Source organism: Arvicanthis niloticus, chromosome 22 (genome assembly GCF_011762505.2).
Source record: "Arvicanthis niloticus isolate mArvNil1 chromosome 22, mArvNil1.pat.X, whole genome shotgun sequence".
Lineage (NCBI taxonomy): Eukaryota > Metazoa > Chordata > Mammalia > Rodentia > Muridae > Arvicanthis > Arvicanthis niloticus.
In genome coordinates this window covers 50383733-50405071 of record NC_133429.1, presented here as the reverse complement: position 1 = coordinate 50405071, position 21339 = coordinate 50383733, and the positions used below count along the sequence as shown (strand labels likewise).

Below are 21339 nucleotides of genomic sequence, written 5' to 3'. Positions count from 1 at the left end.
CTGAGTTCGAGGCCAGCCTGGTCTACCGAGTGAGTTCCAGGACAGCCAGGGCTACACAGAGAAACCCTGTCTCGAAAAACCAAAAAAAAAAAAAAAAAAAAAAAAAAAAAGATTATGTGTACCTGTGAGTCTCAAGTGCCCGCAGAGGCCAGGAGAGGGCGCTGCATCTCTCCTAGAGCTACAGGTACAGGTAGCTGTGTGCAGCACGGTATGGTACTGGGAACAAGCCTTGGGTCTTCTGCAGGGATTGTATACCTCTCTAGCCTGTCTCTAGGCCCTAGGTTCAATCCTCAGTACTGAAAAAAAAAAAAAAATCTTCAGCAAAGTTGTCTAAATCTTTTTTCACATTTACAATTGAGAAAATATCAATAATGTGAAAATCAATAATGTGAAATTTTAGGAGGCTAAAATGTCTTCAGACTACCATTTTCTATTGTCATGGTTTTACACCATCAAAAAATTAGGCAATCCACCCCAAAACTCCTGTTCTCTAATGCTCTGCAAAAAAGAATTTACAAGATAAAGTTCCTTAAATTCCCTGATTTCAGGTCTTTCTTAATTCGACACAGAAAGTGGAGTAATCCAGGCAGAGGGGAGACAAGAAGGTTAATTAATGCTGGTATTTTCTCTTCCTTCCTTCCTTTCTTTCTTTCTTTCTTTCTTTCTTTCTTCCTCCTCTTCCTCCTCTTCCTCCTCCTCCTCCTTTTTCTTCTTTTTTTTTTTCTCACTATGTAGCTTGGAACTCGCTTTGTAGACCAGGGCTGGCATGGAACTCATGGAGATCCTCCTGATTGCTAGGATTAAATATGTGGGCCACCAAGCCCAGCTTTTTTTTTTTTTTTCCTTTACCCTCTCCCTGCGGCCCCCCCCCCCCCCTCTTATATTGAGATCTTGTTAAGCTGAGGAGCCCGGGCTAGCCTCAAACTGACTAGTAGATGAGGATGACCTAGAACTGCCTCCACCTCAATCCACAGTACTGGGATTAGGATTGCCACACCACACCCGACCAAAAGCGTTTCTAGGGCTTTTTTCGCGCTAGCCTTGCCTGCCTGTCAAATTTGGAAATTTCCCAGTACTGGTTAAAATTTCCTTTTGACCCGCCTTCTTCACTCACCTGATTAGATGTTTACGAGTCAAAAGGCGGGGGAGGGGTGTCACGGGTGTCGAGGTTCTATTGGCTGGCGCACATGCTTGTCAGTGATGCACTGCCCCCTTTCTCAGGAGCTCTCTCTTTAATGGCTACTTATCCCGTCAATCTTCAAGGCTTCTCGTTTAGGCATTGGCTTGCGGCCTCGCCAGTCCGGGCTCTCACTTGTACTAGTTGGTGACAGTCCCTCAGAAGCCCGCCTTTCTCCAGAGGATTGGCGGGTGAACGCCCACATAGCCCACCCACCACGGTAGGCGGGTGATCTTGCGATTGGCTGGCGCCCCCGCCCCGGCGAAGAGGAGGAGGCGAAGGGGGCTGGAGTTTGGTTGAGCCGCAGCTGTTTGTCTGTTCCACACAGGCTTGGGCCCGACGGGGGAGACGGAGCCCCAGGTACCGAGCTGATGGAGCCCACAAGGGCAGAGGCGGAGGCCCCGAGAGGAGCGCAGCCTGGCCTGCGGCAGAGGCGGGTCGGGCCGACGCCAGGGCTCCAGAGCCTCCTGGAGAGGGCAGAAGGGGCTGTCCCGCAGGCCTAGTGGGCGCCGAGGAGGTGATCGGCAGGGCTGGGAGCCGAGCCTCTACTTGGGAGGCGGCTGGGTTCTGGCTGTGGCCGCTTGGGGGCCGGGCGCGGGGACCCGGAGCCGGTGAGGACCAGGGCCGGCCTCGGGACTCTGAGCACGGCGGTGAGGGAGGGAGGAGCTGGGGTCGGAGACCAGGCAGAGAGGGAAGGGAAGGCAGCCCATTTGGCAGGAGGTGTGGAGGGGACAGTGCTACGCCCAGCCCCGAGGGTAGCCGAGGGTGGGTCTCTAGAGACGTCCTCTGTCGGGGCTCTTAGCCGAGTGACAGGCATTCTTTTCAGGGAAAGTGACTGTTGAAAGGGGAACTAGGGGTACACTGGTGTTGCCGAGAGGGATTTGGTCTCAGTGAAGTCAATGAAGAATGCATTACTGATCTAGAAGACCAAAGTAGAAGGAAGTAGAAACAGGGCCTGGTATCAGTTATGGGAACTTCTGGAATGATGGTGAGGGGAGGCTCTGTGTCTTGGAAGTTCCTTACTCTTTTGTTCCTTTGGTGCTTGGGTGTGGTGACTTGAAGTTTTGGGGTACTTCAGGAGTAGGGAATGAAGACAAAGGTAAGATTATGTTTTCCATGGTTCCTGGTAGCTCCAAGTTTGTCACACACACACACTCACTCACTCACTTTACCCTGACCTCATAGCTGGTCTTGACTGCGCTCCTGTTTCCTTGAGGTTTGTTATTATATTCGTTGTTTTTTCCTGTTTCATGTACTGTGATACAACTAAGAAAATTTGGGAGTGCTTTGCTCAGTCTTTCCCACTTCATAATGTGGTCGGTGGTGACTACTCTTAACTTTCTACCTAGAATTGAGGAACTCTGTCAACTGCATGAAAAGGGGCAAAGCAGTCTCCAACCATTTAAAAAAAAAAAAAAAAAAAAAAAAAAAAAAGGACCATGTTTATTGAAACTTCTGTGAGACTTGCACTTGGGCATTTCCTAGACAGTTAATGGAGGTCTCCACGCCAGGAACTGTGAGGTGATATCCCTGAAGGGATTTGGGGAAGAGTTGAGAAGTTGGCTACCAGAAGGTTGGCATCATCCTTTCTTCTTTGTCCACTTATTCAGGAGTTTCTTTCTTTCTTTTTCTTTCTTTCTTTCTTTTGTGAGATTAGCTATTTAGGTCAAACCCTGAGGTATTTAGAAAGAAGGATTATAGAGAATGAAGATGTCTTTAAATTTTAGTGTGTGCGCACGTGACGCTAGTGTGCACCTGTATACCTGTGTGAGCCACAGTGCATGTGTGGATGTCAGAGGACAACTTGTAGGTGTTGAGTACTCAGGCTTGGCAGCTTAGAGGATGGATTTATTAATGCCAGACAGATGGGAGTCCTCTTCTCTCACATGTATGTATGTATATGTATATTATGTGTCTGTTTATACACACACATAATATATATACACACACACACACACATACATATACACATAGAGGGAGGGGTTTGCTGACCTGTCAAATTTTCTATAGATTGGACCCTATTGGTTTCTCCCTTGGGTCCTACCTTCTCTTTCCTTCTTTTTTTTTTTTTTTTTTTTTTTTTTTTTTGTTTTGTTTTGTTTTGTTTTGTTTTTTGAGACAGGGTTTCTCTGTATAGCCCTGGCTGTCCTGGAACTCACTCTGTAGACCAGGCTGGCCTCAAACTCAGAAATCCGCCTGCCTCTTCCATTCTATACTAATGCTATTTATCATTGCATTTATTTATTTTTTCTTACCTGATAGTGTATGCATGTGTGCCATATGCATGCAGGACCCCTCAGAGGTCAGAAAAGGTATTAGGTCCCTTGGAACTGGAGTTAAGGACAATTATGAGCTGCCATGTGTATGCTGGAAACTGAACACATCTCTTGCAAGAGCACTAAGTGCTCTTAACTTGCCGCCAAGCCGTCTCAATAACTTGTGTCACTATATTTCTTAATTACCAAATACATACATACACACATACACACACACATAAAGTGTTTAAGCTGTACAGAAATATATAACATCTGAGTCCTTCTACACTTAGCTTATTTCATTTAGGACAGTTAGAGATATTAAATAAGACTAAACAAGAGGAGAATACTGTGGAAAGAATGAGACCATAATTTAGTGAACACATGAGAAAAACCCAAGCAAAGGCAGGTTTTCTCATGTGCTGCTATATGCTGTTCTCATTCTCTTCATGGTATTCTCTTGGATGATACTCTGTTATTTATTATGTTCCTTTTGCAGTTCATCTTGTCTTCAGTCACATTTAGACAAACATAGAGCTGTCCTTTGAGTTATCATTTGCCTTCTTCAGTATATACTCACACAGTCATGCACTGGGTAGCCTCAAAACTGCCCAAATGCATGAACAAAACTTTTTTATGGGCAAGAAAAAAAAATTAAGGGAAAAATTTTTGTTTAGGATAGTTGTTAGCATCTCTACTAGAGTGAAGAATCAGAAACTCCATCTTTGTTCAGATTCTCACAGCACTTGGATGCCTCTTCCTTATCTCAGGGAGGTGGTGTCCTTTCCAGAAGGGAGTCTTGTACCTGGCTTGGTATAGTGACCCAAGAAATTCCCATATTTCTCTGAATTTGAACTTGACTTTTTTGACTCTTTGAAGCCCTCTGACATGCTCATTGCACAGTGTCCAGCAAAAACCTTAGTTGACCCCCCCCCTCCAGCTTTTCTCACCCACATAGCCAGTCCTGGAGAAAACTACTGGGATGTGTGTATGTGTGTTCACCCTCTGTAATCTTTGCTGTCTTTAAATTTGATCATATCCTGTCCTATCCTGTATCCCTTTGTGAGTTTTCTTTTTGTTTTGTTTTTTTTGTTTGTTTGTTTGTTTGTTTTTGTTTTGCTTTTCCTATCTTCTTCTTAAAACCTTCTTTCAAGAAAGGGTCTGGAATCTGGAGCATGGTGGTACTTGCCTTTGATTCCTGCATTCAGGAGGCTGAAGCAGCAGAGTTCAAGGCCAGGCTAAGCTACATAGCAGACACTATCCCAAACACTATTACTACTGCCCAAAAGATTTTTTTTTTTTTTTTTAAATCTAGGGTCTAGGATTGTAGTCTAGTGGTAGAATATATGATTAGCGTTTGCCAAATCCTAAACACACAGAGAGTGAAAATAGACGTTGTATTTGGAATTGCTGAAATTTAAGATGTAAATTATTCATAGTGACTTAAAATATTATTTCCCAAATTTACCAAAGGCTTTTGCATATTTAGAGAGCTAAAGAGAGTTAGAAATAGTCAACTTCAAACATAGGCCTGGAGTTACAATAGTGTACTGGGAGAAGAGGGAAAATCACGCCCTGGGCCTGGCGTGGTGGCGCACGCCTTTAATCCCAGCACTTGGGAGGCAGAGGCAGGCGGATTTCTGAGTTCGAGGTCAGCCTGGTCTACAGAGTGAGTTCCAGGACAGCCAGGCTTACACAGAGAAACAAAAAACAACAAACAAAAAAATCATACCCTGTATCTTCTCTTACTTTGCTTTAGTTAAGAATTATTCCTTTGTGGTTTGCTTGTCTGTGTGTGTTGATATATTTGGGAACCACAGATAGAGGAGCAGAAGCAACAGATACCTACTTCCTAACCCTGAGACATTTCAAGTGGGAAGGAGGTCAGTGGCACAGCTTGCCTAGCATGTGTGAAGCCAAATGTAATTGAAGTGTGAAACAGTGAACTTCAAGTAAGGAAATGTAATGGCCTCTGAAAGGAAGGATGCCACAAAACCATGCACAGTATACTCTTACTTCCCAAGAAAGTTTCAGGAAAGACTTAGTCATTTACTGAACAGTAACTGAATTGATAAAGGAGTCACCCAGGTGAGGAAAGTACAGGTTTCTGGGCTAGAGTGTAACTTTGTTTTAGGGATTGTGGATACCTAGCTGTCTGGTGGTGTGACCTTTATTTCTAAACTTGTTTCTCAAGGCCAGAGATAATGACCTAAAGCTTTTTTAAAAACTGCTTGCCAGGTGTGGTGGTGCACGCCTTCCAGCACTCAGGAGGCAGTCCAGTCTCTGAATTTGAGACCAGCCTGATATACAAAGAGAATTCCAGGACAGCCAGGGCTATTACACAGAGAAGCCCTGTCTCAGAAAACAAACAAACAAAAACCTGCTTAACATTACCTAAAACCTCAAAGAGGTTTGTTTTTAAGCACTAGGAGTTGCCTCAGTGTTACAGAGACACTGTGATTAGGCCTTGTGAGACATACTAACGGGTGACAGGAAGAGCAGTTGGCTCATGTGAATTACAACAGTACCGTGTGGGTGGGGTCAAGAGCTCCCTAAACTGAACTGAGGTCTGTCCAGGGGGAGTAGGTTGGGAACGATTTCAGGAACACTTAATGAACAACTACTACTTCTCTGAAGGGTTTTTTTTTTGTGTGTGTGTGGTTTTTTTGTTTTTGTTTTTGTTTTTTTTTTCCCCTCGAGACAGGGTTTTTCTGTGTAGCCCTGGCTGTCCCGGAACTCATTCTGTAGACCAGGCTAGCCTCAAACTCAGAAATCCGCCTGCCTCTGCCTCCCACGTGCTGGGATTAAAGGTGTGCGCCACCACTGTCTGGCATTCTCTGAAGGTTTATAATTACATAAGTTTTTAAAAATCCCACTTCTTGAGAAGGTTTAGCAGAGTAAATGGATATAACTCAGTGTGGTAAATACATGGTAGAAATACCATGTTGCTGGGCTGGAGAGAGAGCTCTACAGGTAAAGAAAGGTATTTGAAAGCTTGAAGAGTGAGTCCCAGAACCCACACTGTGGAAGGAGAAAGCCAACCCCCGAGGCTCCTCTGACCTTCACACATGTGCACATACACAGAAAACAAATGGTTTTAGGTTTTTTTTTTTTTTTTTTATGTTTTGTTTTGCTTTGTTGACACAGGATTTGTCTGTATCCCTGGCTGTCCCGGAACTCACCCATCTCTCTGGCCCTTCAATCTTGGTCTTAATTAGCATTTTGGAGGAGTCAAGAGCAATGGTGAATTTAACAATAGCAAGATAATTATGTAGTTTCACAGGTGACATTTATACTCAACCCTGTAAGTTTGGGATTTTCTAGGCAGACAAATTAAGGAAGGTGTTCTAATCTTTCCCAAGTCAATAATAGGGAGTTAGCACTGCCATGCTGATAAGCGATAAGCATGCTTTTTACCTTTTGGAGAAGCAAGGGGGAAGTGGGGAGGGAGGAGGTGCAACTCTTAAGCCAGTGACTCACTGGGTAATATTGAATCAACAGTTAAAGAGCTGAGCTAAGTAGTGCAGCTCTCAGTTCAAGATCTCAGTGATTTGGGTCTAAACCAAGTTGGAAAGGAAATGAAGGTATCTGTTGGCCTCTGCCCCATCTTCCTTTAGTAAATCTCACATTAGCTCCAAAACTCACCAAGTCCTACAGATTGCCACAGTTTCTCTTTTACCAACTGTCTAGTCAGGGCGTATTTAACACCTGCTACTGAGGAGTAATGGTCCTGTCAGGACAGTGTGAGAATAAATCCTAGGAATAAATCCTGCTTTCCTAAGGTTTTCAGTTAGGAAAGTTTCCAGTCCCAAAGCAAGTACGGAAGCCGAATCAAGACGGAGGCTCTGTCTGCTGTGCATCCCTCACTAAAGTTAAGCACTCCTGATTCTTTGAGAAGTAGGGTGGAAGGGCTGGGGGATATCTCAGTGGGAAACATGCTTTTGAAGACCTGATTTTGATCCCTAAACCCATGTGTGTGGGGGTGGGGCCTGGCACATACTGTAATCCCAGGTCTGGAGAGGTGTAGGGATAAACAGGTTACTGAGGCTCACTAGCCATCCTTCCAACCTGCCATAATTGGTAAGCCAGAGAGACCCTGTTTTAGAAATCAAATGGACAGTGCTGGAGAAACATCTCAGGATCCTCTGGTCATCATAAGCAGGTTTACACACAAGTACAGTAAGATCTGGTGTGTTGGTGCCTTTAATCCCAGCATTCAGGAGGCAGAGGTGGGCGGACCTGAGTTGAAAACAGCCTGGTCTACAATAAGATTTCCAGGCCAGCCAAGGCTGCATAGAGAAACCTTGTCTTCAGCGACAACAAAGTACAGTAGAGCTGGGTGTGGTGGCTTACATCTGTAATCCCAGCATCTGAGCAAGAGGATCACCACAAGTATAAGACTGTCTTGTCCCCAAAAATGTTTAAAACAAACTACAGTGGAGAGAGGCCAAGTGAGGTGATGCATGTCTGTAATCCCAGCACATAGAAGGCAGAAGCAAATGGAATTTGAGTTGAAGTCCAACCTACAGCTACACAGCCAAAAAAAAAAAAAAAAAAAAAAGGAAGAGAAGCAAGCATGGTGGTTTGATATAGAAGGGGCAGAAATACTGCTGGCTATGTTTAATGCCTGACAAGTTGACTAATTTTATGAGCCTAGTTTTCTCACCTGTAAGGTAGAAGTGGAGTATTTATGGATTGGCTCTTAGCTGACTGACTGATCTTACAGGGCTGATACTTCAGACTGGGCAGAGTGTGGTGGCCACATACTGGGAACTCTGTTTACTGACAGATGATAGACCTCTAAAAGTTTTACATAGACTTAGCAAGTTATGGGGGCCTGAGGAATGCAGTCTTCCTCCAGTTGGGACTGACAGGCTAACAAACCTTTCCTGGTATTCTGACTTTGCAGTTGTGTTTGGAGAACATCCTCCTGTCTGTGAGGCTGCCCTTTCATTTTGGTCTTGCAGTGTAACCTTGGCTGGGCAAGAACTCAGTAGACCAGGTTGACTGTCAATTTTTATGTTTTCAGACAAGGTCTCACTCTGTAGCCTTTGCTGGCCCTGGCCTCTCAGATATCCTCACCAGTGGTAGAATTAAAGGTGGATGCCTTCACTCCCTGCCCTTTTAAATGTGTGATGACACTCTTGCTCTGCCCCCTGAGTGTGGAGATTAGAGATAGGCATCACCAGACTCAGCTTTGTTTGTTTGTTTAGATAGGTTCTCTCACTCACCAAGCTGGCCTTGAACTCTCAGCATTCCTCTGCCGAGGGTCCTAAGTGCTATGATTATCTGCTTGGCCCAGTGGGCACTGCTCAGCTGCTCTTTAGGAAGTGCAATCTTTGGCCTTAGGTTTGAAGGTGGTGATGATGACACCTGCTGCTGTGCTTTGGTTTGCTTCCTTGCCTCTGAGACCTTGAGAGCCTGTATGGAGGTTCTAGCAGGCAGCATATACCCTTGACTGAAGAAGGGTCCTCTCTCCAGGAAGGCTGTTCTTTAGAAGGGACAAACCTTTAACTGTGTAGAAGGAAGGTGACACCCAGCTAGCCAGCTACAACCAAATCAGCCCAGCCCTCAAGGTTACAGCCAGATCACTGTTACTTTTTTTTTTTTTTTTTTTTTTTTTTTTTTAAAGTGGATCATTTGCCCATTTGTCAACTCTCAGTTCAAAAAAAAAAAAAAAAAAAAAAAAATCAGCTGGGAATGTTAGTGAAGGCCTATGTCAGCACTTAGGAGCCTGAGGTAGGGGAGCTTGGGCTACAGCTACATCGCTCTATAGTTTTAGTAGCACTAAGCATCTAAAAGTGCTTCAGTAGCACTGATCGCTACAGGCTGGCCAGAGATAGCTTCATTCCACCCCTCTGACTTCAAGATCATTATTGCTATACAGCCCACAGTTGGAGAAAGACTGCAGTTGGTTAAGAAGCAAATTAATTCTGATTTGCAGTTTTAATTTTCAGATTTCTTGGACAATTGTGTATGGTGTATGTCCATATGTATAGATGTACACACATACACATGTAGGACTTTGGTTTGGTTTGGAACTTGCTGTGTAGACCAGCCTGGTCTAAACTCAAAAAGTCACCTGTGTCTGCCTCCTAAATGTTCAAGGTCACACCCAGCCAGAGTGTGAGTCTTTAGAGCGGTAGTGGGAAGGCAGTGAGATGGCTTAACAGGTAAGATACTTTTGTCAGGACCGGGCAACCCGGGTTCAATCCCTTGAACCCATGTAGTGGGAAGAGAGAACAAACTCATGCAAATTGACTTCTGACCTACACACACACACACACACACACACACACACACACACACACACACGTAAACTTCATGACACTGTAAATCAGGACTCTTGGTGTAGAGTGCACAGGGCACAGTCATCTGTGGGTCCCATGATTATCTCTGCTTCAGTCCTTTGGTAATCCTCTTTACCCTCCCCTTCATTTCTATGTTTCTTTTTTTATATCTTGGATGCTCTGCAAGATTCTAGTAATAATATATGTAAATGTTAAATATAAATATGGGATAGCATCACACGGGGGGGGGGGGGAGGCGGGGGATGAAGGTACGGTGCTCCACACCTGAAATTCTATCAGATGGAGGCCAGCCTAGGCTACACACTAAGCATCAAGCCAACTATGTAGTGAGATCCTAAGAAAACTGAGGGCTGAGGATGTAGTTCAGTAGTAAAGTACTTGCCTGCCTAGCTTGTGAAAGTCTTCAGGACCATTCAGTCAGTCAATCACTCAGTCAGTCAATCACTCAGTCAGTCAATCACTCAGTCAGTCAATCAGTCAGTAAGAGGAGGAGAAAAAAACACCAGTTGCATACTAATGTACCTGTGGTTGGACAGGCCAGCTAAAGTTTGCTGTGATTCAGGGGAAACTTTGAAGACCTGGTGGAGATTAAAGACTCCTTTTCTGTCTCCATTCTTTATTGCAGATGCAGTTCTTTGTGTGTATAGGTGATTGGGGGGAGTAGACAGGGTGGGCTTTAAGCTAATGATGGATCCTCCTGCCTCAGCCTCCTGAATGCTAGGATTGCAGATACACATCACTACACTTGCCCAGAAGCAGTTCTTATTTTGCTGTCTACCACCCTTACTGAAGGTCAGCTGTGTAGGACCTTATCAGAAGAAGTGTGAGTAACCTTTCAATGTTGTATAGTTAATTACCAGAGCCAAGTTTTAGAAACAAGGAAATGAGATTCTGTTACTGTTCTAAAAAGTGGTTGTGCACACCTGTAACCACAGCACCCAGAGGAAGAGGTAGGGAGATCACAGTAATTTCCAGGCTAGGCTGGTCTACATGGTGAGTTCCAGGCTAGCCACTACTATGCTATGAGATGCTGTCTCGCCGGGCAGTGGTGGCGCACGCCTTTAATCCCAGCACTTGGGAGGCAGAGGCAGGCGGATTTCTGAGTTCGAGGCCAGCCTGGTCTACAGAGTAAGTTCCAGGAGAGCCAGGGCAATACAGAGAAACCCTGTCTAAAAGAGAGAGAGAGAGAGAGAGAGAGAGAGAGAGAGAGAGAGAGAGAGAGAGAGAGAGAGAGAGACAGAGACTGAGACTGTCTCAGAAGACCAGAATAAACTTGTCATAAGTTACATGTGGGCCTGCAGTTCTAGCACTTCAGTGAGAGTGGGTGAAGGCAGAAGGATCAGGAGTTCAAGTCACTCTGAGCTATCTAGACTCTTAAAGAAACCTTATTGAGTTTGGTGGTTCTTGCCTCTAATCTTAGCACTTGGGAGGCTGAGGCAGGAAAATTGTCACAGGTTTAAAATCAACTTGGACTATATACCAAAGTTTTTAGACCACCTCATAAAACAAAACAAACAATGTGTTTTTTAAAATGCACTTTCAATGGAACTGTGTCTAATATCTGTCTTTTTCCTTACAGGACTGTTGAGGCCTGGAAGTCCCTCCCCTTCCCCTCCCCCCTCTGCCGCTTTGTGGCATCCCCTCCCTGTACCTTCTCCTACTTTGATAACCTGGCTATGACTAGCAGAAGTACAGCCAGGCCCAATGGGCAGCCCCAGGCCAGCAAAATATGCCAGTTCAAATTGGTCCTGCTGGGAGAATCTGCGGTGGGGAAGTCTAGCCTGGTGTTACGCTTTGTCAAAGGACAGTTCCATGAATACCAGGAAAGTACCATTGGAGGTGAGTGCTTAGTAGAAAGGTTCAGCAGTTAGCAGGGCTTGAGAAGAACATCTGGGACTTGATTTTAGAACTGGCTCTCAGGACGGGTTTTTAATCCAGAAATGGAAAATGCAGGAAGATTGGCATTCGAGGCCATTCTTGAGAATATAGAGCTTGAGGCCAGCATAGCCTGTGTGAGGCCCTGTCACAATTAAAAAGCAAAGTCAGCCGAGCATAGTGATGCATACCTTTAATCCCAACACTCTGGAAGCAGGGGGAGGCAGATCTCTGTAGGTTTGAGACCAGTCGGGTCTACAGAACAAATTCTAGGACAACCAGGGCAACAGAGAAACCCTGTTTTGAAAAACCAGGAAAAAAAAAAAGAAAAAGAAAAAGAAATTAGAGCAGGGTAAGTGTGGTTCTTTCCTGAATATGGGAACACTCAAGAAGCTAAGGCAGGGGACTGCTTCAAGTTCTAGGTCAGCCCAAGGCTGACACTCAGGGACTAGAGAGATGACCGAGAAGTTAAAAACAGGTACTGGTCTTATAGGGACACACACACCAGTTTGGTTCTGAGCAAACCCCAGGTGGCTCCCAACTACCTGTAGCTCCAGCTCAGGGGATCTGACACCTTTAGCCTTACTTGTACTACCCACACAATACTTGTAATTTAAAGAAAAATAATATAAATATTTTTAAAACAAATATATACATAATTAAAAAAAATTGTAAACAAAATGTTCAGGCCCATTGACACAGACCTGTAACCTTAGATACTTGGCAGTTGAAGGCATCAGGATCCATGTTCATGGTTTATATGTGCTACAGAGTGAGTTCCAGATCAGTCTCCATCACAAACCAGATTAAGCAAAAAAGAGCTAGGAGTATAGCTCAGTGGGTAGAGTGCTTGTTTGGTATGTAAAAGGCCTTACGTTCGATTCACAGTACTATCCCACCAAAATTTTGTTGCTTTGGAGCAGTGATTCATAATCAAATATATAATCGGATGAATCTCTTGATAATCCCACACCCACCCTTAGTATGCAGCTGCCCTTAAGTAAGTACCACTCACTTAATAACCTTGCTTAAGTCTGTATTAGAACCCTTCTAAAAAATATTCCACTTTTTCCCCCTGAGATAAGTTTTCTCTGTGTAGCCTTGGCTATCCTAGAATTCACTGTGTAGGCCAAGCTGGCCTTGAAATCACAGAGCTCAGCCTGCATCTGCCTCCTGGAGTGTTGGGTTAAAGGTGTATGCCACCACTGCTACCCAGCATGCACCACCACTTTTACTTAATAACTTAAGTCTGTATTAGAACTCTTTTAAATTTTTCCTGGGGATGCTGGAGAGATGGCTCAGTGGTTAAGGGGAGCTTGCTGTTGTTTTAGAGAACCTGAAATTCCTAGTGTCCATATAAGGTGGGCAGCTCACAACTACCTATAATCCCAGAAGACAAACCAGAGGATCTCACCCCTCCCTCTTCTGACTCTGTAGGTATCTGTCTGCATTCACATGCATATACCCATACATAGGTACACAAATACATGGTAAATTTTTTTTTCTTCACAGAATATGGGTCAACAAGATGGCTTAGAAGTAAAAGTGCTTACAGTGCTAACCTGAAGACATGAGTTTGGTCCCTAGACTCCAATTCCAATTCCACAGAGTTGTTCTCTGACCTCCACATGTGTACCTTGGAAGTGTGTTATTTTAGTACCTGACATCAGGCTTTAAAATCCTGTGGGGTTGCTTTGTTTGAGATGGAGCCCAGACTGGTATAGCAAAAGGGGCCTTGTCTTCCTAATCCTCTTCCCACTATCTCCCAAGTGCTAGAAGTACAGGTGTGTTGGGCCCTGAAAATCTCATTTTTAAAAAGTTACTGGTTTTATTACTTATTTAACTTTTTATATATAATTTATATTTTTATGTGTTTTGACTGTGAGAGGGTATTGGATCCCCTGGAACTGGAGTTACAGGCAGTTGTAAGCTGCCATGGGAATATTGGGAATTGAGCCCAGGTCTTATGGCAGAGCAGCCAGTGCTCTTAACTTCTGTGCCATCTCTCCAGCCCCCATTCAACTTTTTAAAAAGATTGATTTCTTGTGTGTGTGTGTGTGTGTGTGTGTGTGTGTGTATTTTGCCTGCACATGTGTATATGTACCATATGTGTGCCTGGTGCTTACAGAGGGCATCAGATCCCCTGATTTGGATTGATGGATGGTTGTGAACGGCTGTGTAGGTGCTGGCAACTGAAACTTGGTCCTTTGTAAGAATCAGTGCTCTTAAACACTGAGCCATCTCCAGAGATCTACCTGCCTTTACCTCTCTAGTGTTGGGATTAAAGACACACACCACCGTGCCTGGCTCCTTGTAATTCTTTTTGTTTGTCTATTTGAATGTTTTTTATGGTTATAGATTTATTATTTTGTGTATATGAATATTTTGCATGTTTGTATATTTGTGTGCTGTGTGTCTGGTGCTTACTAGGTTAGAAGAGGATATTGGATCCCCTGTAAGATGAATTACATGTTGTGAGACACTGTATAAGTGCTTGGAATCAAACTCTGTCAAAGCAACAAGTACTCTTGTCTGCTGAGCCAACTCTCCACCCTCCTCCTCTTAACTTCTTGACATGACTTATGTTTGATACTTTCTGCCTCATTCTTTCTTTTTTGCTTTGTATTTTTAAGACAGGGTTTCTTTATGGATCCCTGGCTATCCTGGAACTCACTATGTAGACCCTTAAACTTAAGAGATCCATCTACCTCTGCCCTGAAAGTGCTGGGATTAAAGTAATGTGCCATCACTACCCAGCTCTGAGACTCCTTTTTTATTTTTTTATTTATTTTTTTTGGTTTTTTGAGACAGGGTTTCTCTGTATAGCCCTGGCTGTCCTGGAACTCACTCTGTAGACCAGGCTGGCCTCGAACTCAGAAATCCACCTGCCTCTGCCTCCCAAGTGCTGGGATTAAAGGCGTGCGCCACCACCGCCTGGCCAGCTCTGAGGCTCTTAAGTGAATAAATGAAAAAAATAAATCCAAGGTCATTTGACCCAGGCAGGCTTCAAACTTGCTAAATAGCCAAGCATGACCTTGAACTCTTGAGCCTCCTGCCTGTACTCAAAAATATTCAGAGGCCACCTTGATTCTGTTTCAATATTTACATGAATGGAAAACACTAAACCTGTAGCAGATGGGCCTTGGTGGCAAGTGGCCCTAGGATGTGCAGAGGTAATGTGGAGGGGAGGGGGATCTTCCCATCCACTGTCCCACTTACAGCGTGTTCATTTTCTCCTTCATAGCGGCCTTCCTCACCCAATCGGTGTGTCTAGATGACACAACAGTCAAGTTTGAGATCTGGGACACTGCTGGGCAGGAGCGATACCACAGTTTAGCCCCCATGTACTACAGAGGTGCCCAGGCTGCCATCGTGGTCTATGATATTACTAATCAGGTAGGTGGGCTAAGAAAATTGTTCATTGAGCTTCATAGAAATTAGGTGGGGAGAGGAAACAGGTTCTTAAATAGCAAGGTAAAAGTATGCTTCCAAGCACTAAGCCTGAGGACGAAGATTGTCAGAGACCTGTGATTTCAGAGGGCAGGGCACCTGTAAGAGGAGTGCTGTGAGCCTGAGAAGGTGGTGATTGTGATTAGCACTCATTCCAGCCTGTTCTCTCTTTTATGTTTTCCCAGGAAACGTTTGCCCGGGCAAAGACATGGGTAAAGGAGCTACAGCGGCAAGCCAGCCCGAGCATCGTTATTGCCTTGGCAGGGAACAAAGCCGACCTTGCCAACAAGCGTATGGTGGAGTATGAAGTAAGATGGCCTACAGAATCCCTCCCTAGCATGCGTGGTCTGTATGTGGGACCTCTTTTTTCCAAACAATCTCCTGAAGCTTTCACGTGTGGCTTTCATTGTCTAATTCCCTGGTTGTATACCAGATTATATACAGCAACAGTGTGACCAAACAGCAACCAAAAGATTTTAGAGGAATCAGAAGAAAGTTCCAGATCAGAGGGGTAGGGAAATACCAGGGTGGAAACAGAAAGCAGGAAATAGATAAATTTGAGGTAAGGAACTATTGAAATGCCATAACCCAAAGGCTCCGCTCAGTTCACCCTGCTCCACAGTTAAGATCCCGTATCCTGGGAAAGTGGTTCTAGTTGTAAAGCACCTGTGTGGCAAGTGTGAAGACCTGGGATTCCCGCACTTAAATTAACAAGGCATAAGCCTGGGGCCTGAGTTCAGTCCTTGGAATCCACATAAAGATCGAAGGAGAGAACCAGCCTCATCATTGACTCTGACCTCCATCATATACCATGGCTTTCAGGCCTGTATGTACAAGCATACATATACATATATGTGTACATATATACAAACAATTGTCTGTGCCCTGGACCACCCACCATCTGACCCTACCTGCCCTTGGGTGTTAGAAGTGAGGTGGTGTGGAATTAATGACACAGACAGAGACTTTGGGAGCAAGCTTATCTGAGCTGCTGCAGGCTCCTTTAATACCATCCACCTGCGCCCCATTGGTCCCCCAAACAGCAGTTCCTGATTGGCTGACATTGTCTGCATCAGTAATCCTTGGTCTCTCAGACAGTCCTCAATTAGGTCCTCCTGCCGGAGATGCCTTTGTGGCTGCATGGCCCTCAGTGTTTAAACAGAGGCAGCTGCGCCATTCCTCCTACAAACAATAAATTGAAAAAAAAATGAGATGAACCACAATTAAGGAAGATACCCAGAGTCAGCCTCTGACCTATACATACATACATACATGTGTGCACATCTGAATATATGTACACACAGAGATTCCTGGCATTTCTGTTGTATTTAGACAAGACATGGGTTTATCTTGAGGGGAATCATTACTATATTATGGGTCCAGGGTCCTTACATAAAAGGTCATTACGAGGAGAGAACATAAAGTATTCCTTCACTCTAGAGTACTACATGTGAATATAAAAACAGTGCTACTTTCCTCCCTTTTAGGAGGCTCAGGCATATGCCGATGACAACAGCTTATTATTTATGGAGACTTCAGCTAAGACTGCTATGAACGTGAATGATCTCTTCCTGGCAATAGGTAAGGTCAGAGTAGTCTGAAGTCTTCTGTCTCTACTTGTCAGTAAAGCTGTCATTAAACCAAAACCAAAGATAGGTGGTTTTATAAATTACTGTAGGTGTGGGGCTAGAGATGGAATATAGTTGTAGAATACTTGCATAGGAGATGGAAGGCCCAGCACTGCCAAGAAGCAAAACAAGAAAATCTTAAGCCTGAAGTGAAACATGGTACTACATGCTTCTCATCCAGCACTTTGGAGGCCAACACAGGAGGGGGTTCACAAGTCTAAAACTAATGGCACTATATACTAAGTACAAGGCCAGTGTTTCTCAACCTTCCTGACACTGCAACCCTTTAATGCATTTTCTCATGTTGTGATGGCCCAAACCTTAAAGTTACGTTGTTGCAACTTGGGTGGCAGAGGCCAATGGATCTCTTGTGAGTTCGAGGCCAGCTGGGTCAATGTAATGAATTCCTGGACAGATAGACCCTGTCTTAGGAAGAGAGAAAGGACAAAAAATACAGCCAGGGCTAGCTATGTATTGAAACCTGTCTCAAAACAAAACAAGACAAAATAAAAAACCCTTCACTCTGGCACAGTAATGCATACTCAAAATCTCACCTGTCAGGGCAGTCGGCTAACGCAGAAAGATTGCTGCTTAAGCTATTTGGCGAGATTGAGTGAAGCACACCTATAATCACAACACTTGGGAAATGGAGATAGAGGATCAAGGTCATCTATGGCTATTTAGCAAGTTTGAGGCCAACCTGGGCTACATAAGACCTGGCTTCAAAACAAAAGTGAGCTGGAGAGATGGCTCAGTGATTAAGAGTACATACTGCTCTTGCAGAGGACCCACTTTTGTTTTCAAATACCACATCAGGTAGCTCACAACTACCTGCAACTCCAGCTCCAAGGGATATGACACCTCTGACCTCTGAGGGCACCTGCATCCGTGTGCACCTACCCACTCATACACACATACATACAGTTAAAAACAGAATAAAAAAGAAACCAAAAATTAAAGTGGCATAGTGGTGTACACCTGCAATCCTGCCATTTGGGAGGCTGAGACCAGAGGATCAAGAGTTTGAAGCTAATCCGGACTACAGAGTGAAACCAAAGTCAGGGGTTTAACAGTGTTCAGTCCCTAGCACCATAAGACAAGAAAATCTTGAATGTAGAAACAGCTTCACTTGCTTTGTAACTTCCATTCTTTGGTGGCAGCTTTAGCTCCCTATGTTCAGTGAGGTTTTCAAAAACTTGTGCCCTCTTCAAATCCTTGCTTTAATCTCTCTTATCCCTCTCAGTAGTCTTCTTGTTTGGTGTGGGAAATGTATATGAGTAAAATCTACCATGCTTTGTTCTGTTTTATTTTTAGCAAAGAAGTTGCCAAAGAGTGAACCCCAGAATCTGGGGGGTGCAACAGGCCGAAGTCGGGGCGTGGATCTTCATGAGCAGTCTCAGCAGAACAAGAGCCAGTGTTGTAGCAACTGAGGGTGTGGCTAGCAGCAAATATGTATGGAGTTAGCACGAGAGCTAAGAAATAACCTCCATCCCCACCCCTCAGCACACAGCCCCTACGGTAACAGCACACTGAGCCCTGGCTCCCAAGGGCTGCCTCCTGACAGCTCTGTCATGGCACTTTTTAATGCTTCAGCAACCAACACCAGGCAGCTGTTGCCACTACTATGCCCTACTCTGGGTTTGGGGTCAAATCTCCCTGGGACCTTCCTTCCAAAACATACTTTCTTCACTTCGTGTTCTAGGTGCAAGACAGTGACCTCCTCATTGTCCCCCACGCCCCTCCCCCCTGTTTTCCCAGTATTTCAGAGAAGACTTTTGTCTCCTGCCTCCCTCTCCCACCTCTCATCATTACTCCCCCTTCTTGATCCTGTTTCCTCCTCTTTACAAGATGATGAAGGGTGGTGATCCCAGGGACTGAGAAGGGAGGAATAGACTTTTAGTTACATTGAAGACCTTGCAGGGAGAGTAAGGCTCAGAGCAGGAGGGAATAAGGAAACATTTCTTTTTCATTTTATTTATCTGGTAAGAGTTTCTTGTCTATGAAACACTGTGGCACCAATGAGTTGGACTTGTGGAGGGTGTTCCTAGGTAGGAGTGAGAACAGGGAGTCAAGCTTGCAGGCACTGAATGAGAGTTTATTAATAGGACAAAAGTTGAGGTGCAGTGTCATCTGTGGCTCTGAAACCTGTCCCAAGGCTGTTTTCCCTTTTGTCCCCATCCACGAACCCCACTTGAGTGTGGGGAGAGTGCTCCAAAGAATCTTCACTGGTTGCCTGCACCTTTAGCTCTGCTGTGATCTCATTGGAGGAGGTACCAGTTTCTGATACTGTCCTCTGAGGCCTGTGTATTCATAGGCCTTTTCCCTACCCTGGCCTTGAGATGGCCTTAACCCTAGACACCGTGCCCCTGCAGTTTGCACTTTAATTGATGGTAGTTCAGTCAAGATACTTAGGGTTTATTTGGGGGGGGGGGGGTGTTGATTGATTTACCTATTCTTCAACCTTTTTAATTAAATGGAATCTACAGTGAATGAGGTTTGGGGAGAGGCCCTATAGAAGACAGTAACAGTGGCGGCTACTCACACCCAGTCTCCACTGCTAGCTTCCTCTGACTGATTCATACCTCTGTGCTTGGGTATAGGTTTGTCTGAGCAACGGGAGTGGCCTCAGAATAGCATGGGCCATGGTAGTGGAGTAAAGAAAGGTCAGGCAAAAGGAGTATTCTATGTTCCCAGGGTTCACATTCAATTTGCTATGTCTTACCATGTCTTTTCTACTTCCCTGTAAATACGTGTAAGTCTTTATTCTCTGTACAGCCTGTTCTGCCTCCTGGCTCCCATTAGCCCTCTTTTCATCTCCTTTTGTTAATATCTTGGGTTTAGTTGCTTCTTCATCCCCCCACTTACTCTTACTTAATCCATGTACCACTAGGGGCTCCTACCACAGAGTCCGCTTGTCCAGTGACAGGGCAGCTAGAACTGAAGGTGCCTCACAACTGCCTTGTATCATCAGAGGACTTTGGTCCTTCCTAAGTCTCTGGCCTCTCTATGTCCTACATTAGGTGTTTGAGGGTGTCTATGGGAAGCCATCAAAGCAAGAGGAAACTTAATATTTTAGACAGAGTTTGGGGGAAATTTGTAGAGGGAAGGAAAGACCACGGTAACCTAGAGTTGAACCTTTCTGCCCCTTTGGCTTAGAGATTGACTTGTATTCCAGAGCAGCTGAGGAATCCATGAAGCCGAGATTCTCAAGGACCCAACTTAGGTTCTTCCACTTAGGACTCACTTCTCTTCCTTTTCCAGGGGCAGCCTTAGTTCTCATGGCCCTGAAGCATTTTTACTTTCCTTGAACCTATTCATCTGCAAAACACCAGGCACATACTTTTTACAAGTGGAGACTCTAGGGAAGCTCTCTAAGTCTCTTAGAAACTTAATTCCTTCTCTACAAAAGTGAAGATGTTTTATTGCCTTGGGGCTGGGAAACCATTTCCCTGGGCTTTCCCTTCCCTCCATCTTCCCTCCCTCCCTCCATCCCTCCCTCTCTTAGGAACAGTATTGGCCTTATAGTTCCTGGGCCTATCTGCTGCCTTCCCTCTCCTCCTGCCAGCTCTTCTGCCTTCGTTTGAGCTCTGTTGGGCTTGAGGGGTTTTGTTCTCTCCCCACCCTCCCCTGTTACCTTTTTCTTTTGATCAGTTTTTAGGGGGAGGGCCCGTCTTTTTTGCCTTTATATTTTTTTTTTCCTGAGAAAGCGTTTGCCTTTCTTTCACTCTCCTAACATAACAATCGTGGTAACAGAATGCAGCTGCTGATTTATCGATGTATTTAATGTAAGTAAAAAAGGAAAAAAGAAAGTGCATTGGACTGTTTTGTTTTTACTGTTTGTCTGCCTGAAACTAAAGATTGGGAAGAAAAGGCCCAGAGAGATCATGACACCTCCAGCTTCCTTCCCTCCATCCTGGCACCTCTAACCAGTTGAGGAACCAATGTGGAAAATAACTTTAATTTGACTTTGTGTGTGTGTGTGTGTGTGTGTGTGTGTGTGTGTGTGTACTTATGTTGAGAGACATAAATGATTTATCAAATGTGACTTATTTTTTTCTGTGTGTTGGTACAGTCCAGATCTCTTGAACCACGTTGAGATTAGACAGAGGAATGGCATATCTGAACTATTGGAACCAATATGCACTGTTTTTGCATTTTTCTAGGACTGGGTTGTATATTAGTTTCTGAATTGGATCTATAACCTTAAGATTAAAAAGGAAAAAAGATAACTGGGGAGATGGCTCAGCAGCTCAGTCATCCGTAACTCTCGGTCCACGATCAATCCTAAAGAAGACAAAACAGCTGGATATGGCAACACTTGCCAGCTACTTAGGAAGACTGAAGCTGTAAGACAGTTGTTTGAAGGCATCCTCAATGGTAGTTTACCAAGACCATATTTCCAAAAAAGAAAAATTACTGAATTAACTGATCAAGTAGCTTCTACCCTAACAAAAAAAAAACATTTCTGCATTTCTCTTTGAAGTCCTCCCATCTGTCATAGTCTAAAGGGCTGAAACACAGAAAATGAAAACAGACTGGGTGTAGGTACGAAAGTTCTAAGTAAGAAAGGAAATTCAGAGGGCTGGTGTCAGGCAGCCCTTAATTCCAAGGCCAGTCTTATCACCAGCTGTGCAGTGAAGAGA

At 44.5% G+C, this 21339-nt stretch overlaps 1 protein-coding gene across 2 annotated transcripts; it reads left to right on the top strand.

Moving 5' to 3' along the window:
* Positions 1 to 1384: 1384 nt before the first annotated feature.
* Positions 1385 to 20508, top strand: Rab5b (RAB5B, member RAS oncogene family). 2 transcript variants are annotated; one of them, XM_076920667.1, is made up of 6 exons: positions 1385 to 1537; positions 11323 to 11582; positions 14863 to 15014; positions 15254 to 15376; positions 16556 to 16649; positions 18011 to 20508. In XM_076920667.1, exons 2-6 carry the CDS (start codon positions 11420 to 11422, stop codon positions 18124 to 18126), a joined length of 648 nt encoding a protein of 215 aa, XP_076776782.1. In that variant the 5' UTR covers positions 1385 to 1537; positions 11323 to 11419; the 3' UTR covers positions 18127 to 20508. The 2 variants fall into 2 exon arrangements, with proteins under 2 accessions (XP_076776782.1, XP_076776783.1); XM_076920668.1 differs by having other exon boundaries at positions 1505 to 1694.
* The last annotated feature ends 831 nt before the right edge of the window (positions 20509 to 21339 follow it).